The 1,285-nt window shown below is 46.4% G+C and overlaps 1 gene segment (V, D, J or C); it reads left to right on the top strand.

Annotated features, from left to right (window-relative positions):
• Positions 1–291: 291 nt before the first annotated feature.
• LOC138822330 (T cell receptor alpha variable 20-like) lies at positions 292–838 on the top strand. The segment is given in 2 exon segments: positions 292–340; positions 498–838. Coding segments are annotated over 2 exon segments (390 nt in total).
• The last annotated feature ends 447 nt before the right edge of the window (positions 839–1,285 follow it).

Here is a 1,285-nt window from a genome sequence, read left to right on the forward strand (position 1 = left end):
CCCCAACACCCCCACACCCTACACCCTACACCCTCATCCTGTTTCTCAGTGATGAAATGAACACTGTGAGGTTCACTCTGAGGCCACCAGGGGTCAGTAGTTCCATTTTCCTTCTTCCTCAAATGCGTTGAGTTTCAACAGCATGACTTACTAGAGGAGGTGCATTTGATTGGCTGAGCTGTCTATTGAGCTGTCTATCCTTGGGTCTTAAGACCTAAGAAGGCAGTGAAAATAGCAACCTTGAGAAGATCTGGAATCATTACAATTTGTCTCAAGGACTGAGAGATCAGGATGGAGAACGTGTTACAGTGCATATTCCTGGTCTTGCTTCAATTTGGCTGTAAGTGAGAGGTTTAGAGATAAGAACCCTAGGGAGGGTTCATCCAACATGAGGAGGAGAGGGAGATATTTAGTCCCAACCCCTCCCAGATCTCTTGAAATTTTTTCAAAATGCTGAACTAAATACATTCTGTCATTTCTGATGTTCTCCTGAACAGGGCTGCATGGGAAAGATGAGGTGGAGCAGAGTCCTGAGAGCCTGAGCCTCCAGGAGGGAGGCAGTGGCAGCCTCAACTGCAGCTACACCACCAGCGATTTCAGAGGACTCCTGTGGTACAGGCAAGACGCTGGGAGAGGCCCCACATTCCTCTTCATCCTGTATTCAGCTGGGGATGAAAAGCAGAAAGACAGACTAAGAGCTACATTATCAAAAAAGGGAAGCTTTTTGCATATCACCACTGCTAACCCTGAAGACTCAGCCACTTACCTATGTGCTGTGTATGTACAGTGCTCCCGAGGCATCTGCTGGCTGCACCAAAACCCTGCAGCAGGACTCTGAAACAGACAGAGCTATCTCTGCTGCTTTCCTCCTAAAAGGGGTATTTAACACCCAAAGATGTTATAATTTATTCCATCCAAGTCCTAGATTGCTCTCTGTCCATGGTCATAGTCAGTCTGCTCTTCACAATGGACACATGCTTTCTTCTCAGAAGGTGACAACTGGGGTGTAGAAGGGTCAGGGTTTGTAAGGCTCATTTGTAAGGAAATGTACAAGTGCACACACTTCCCTTACAATACTGAGCCTACATGATCCTAAGGAAGTCTTATGCTATTATATAATGTCCTATAGAGGCCAACATGGACACCAGCTCTAAATCATCACCAAGTAATGCAAAGGATCATCTATAGCCCTACCCTTTACTTCCTCAATTGCAGTTCTCCAGCCCCACTTGAATCAGGCCTCTCTCAGCATCCTTCCAAGGGAATCTCACTGAAACACCAGTGA

Source organism: Dipodomys merriami, unplaced genomic scaffold (genome assembly GCF_024711535.1).
Source record: "Dipodomys merriami isolate MVZ:Mamm:240054 unplaced genomic scaffold, mDipMer1.0.p SCAF_1, whole genome shotgun sequence".
In the NCBI taxonomy this organism is placed as follows: domain Eukaryota; kingdom Metazoa; phylum Chordata; class Mammalia; order Rodentia; family Heteromyidae; genus Dipodomys; species Dipodomys merriami.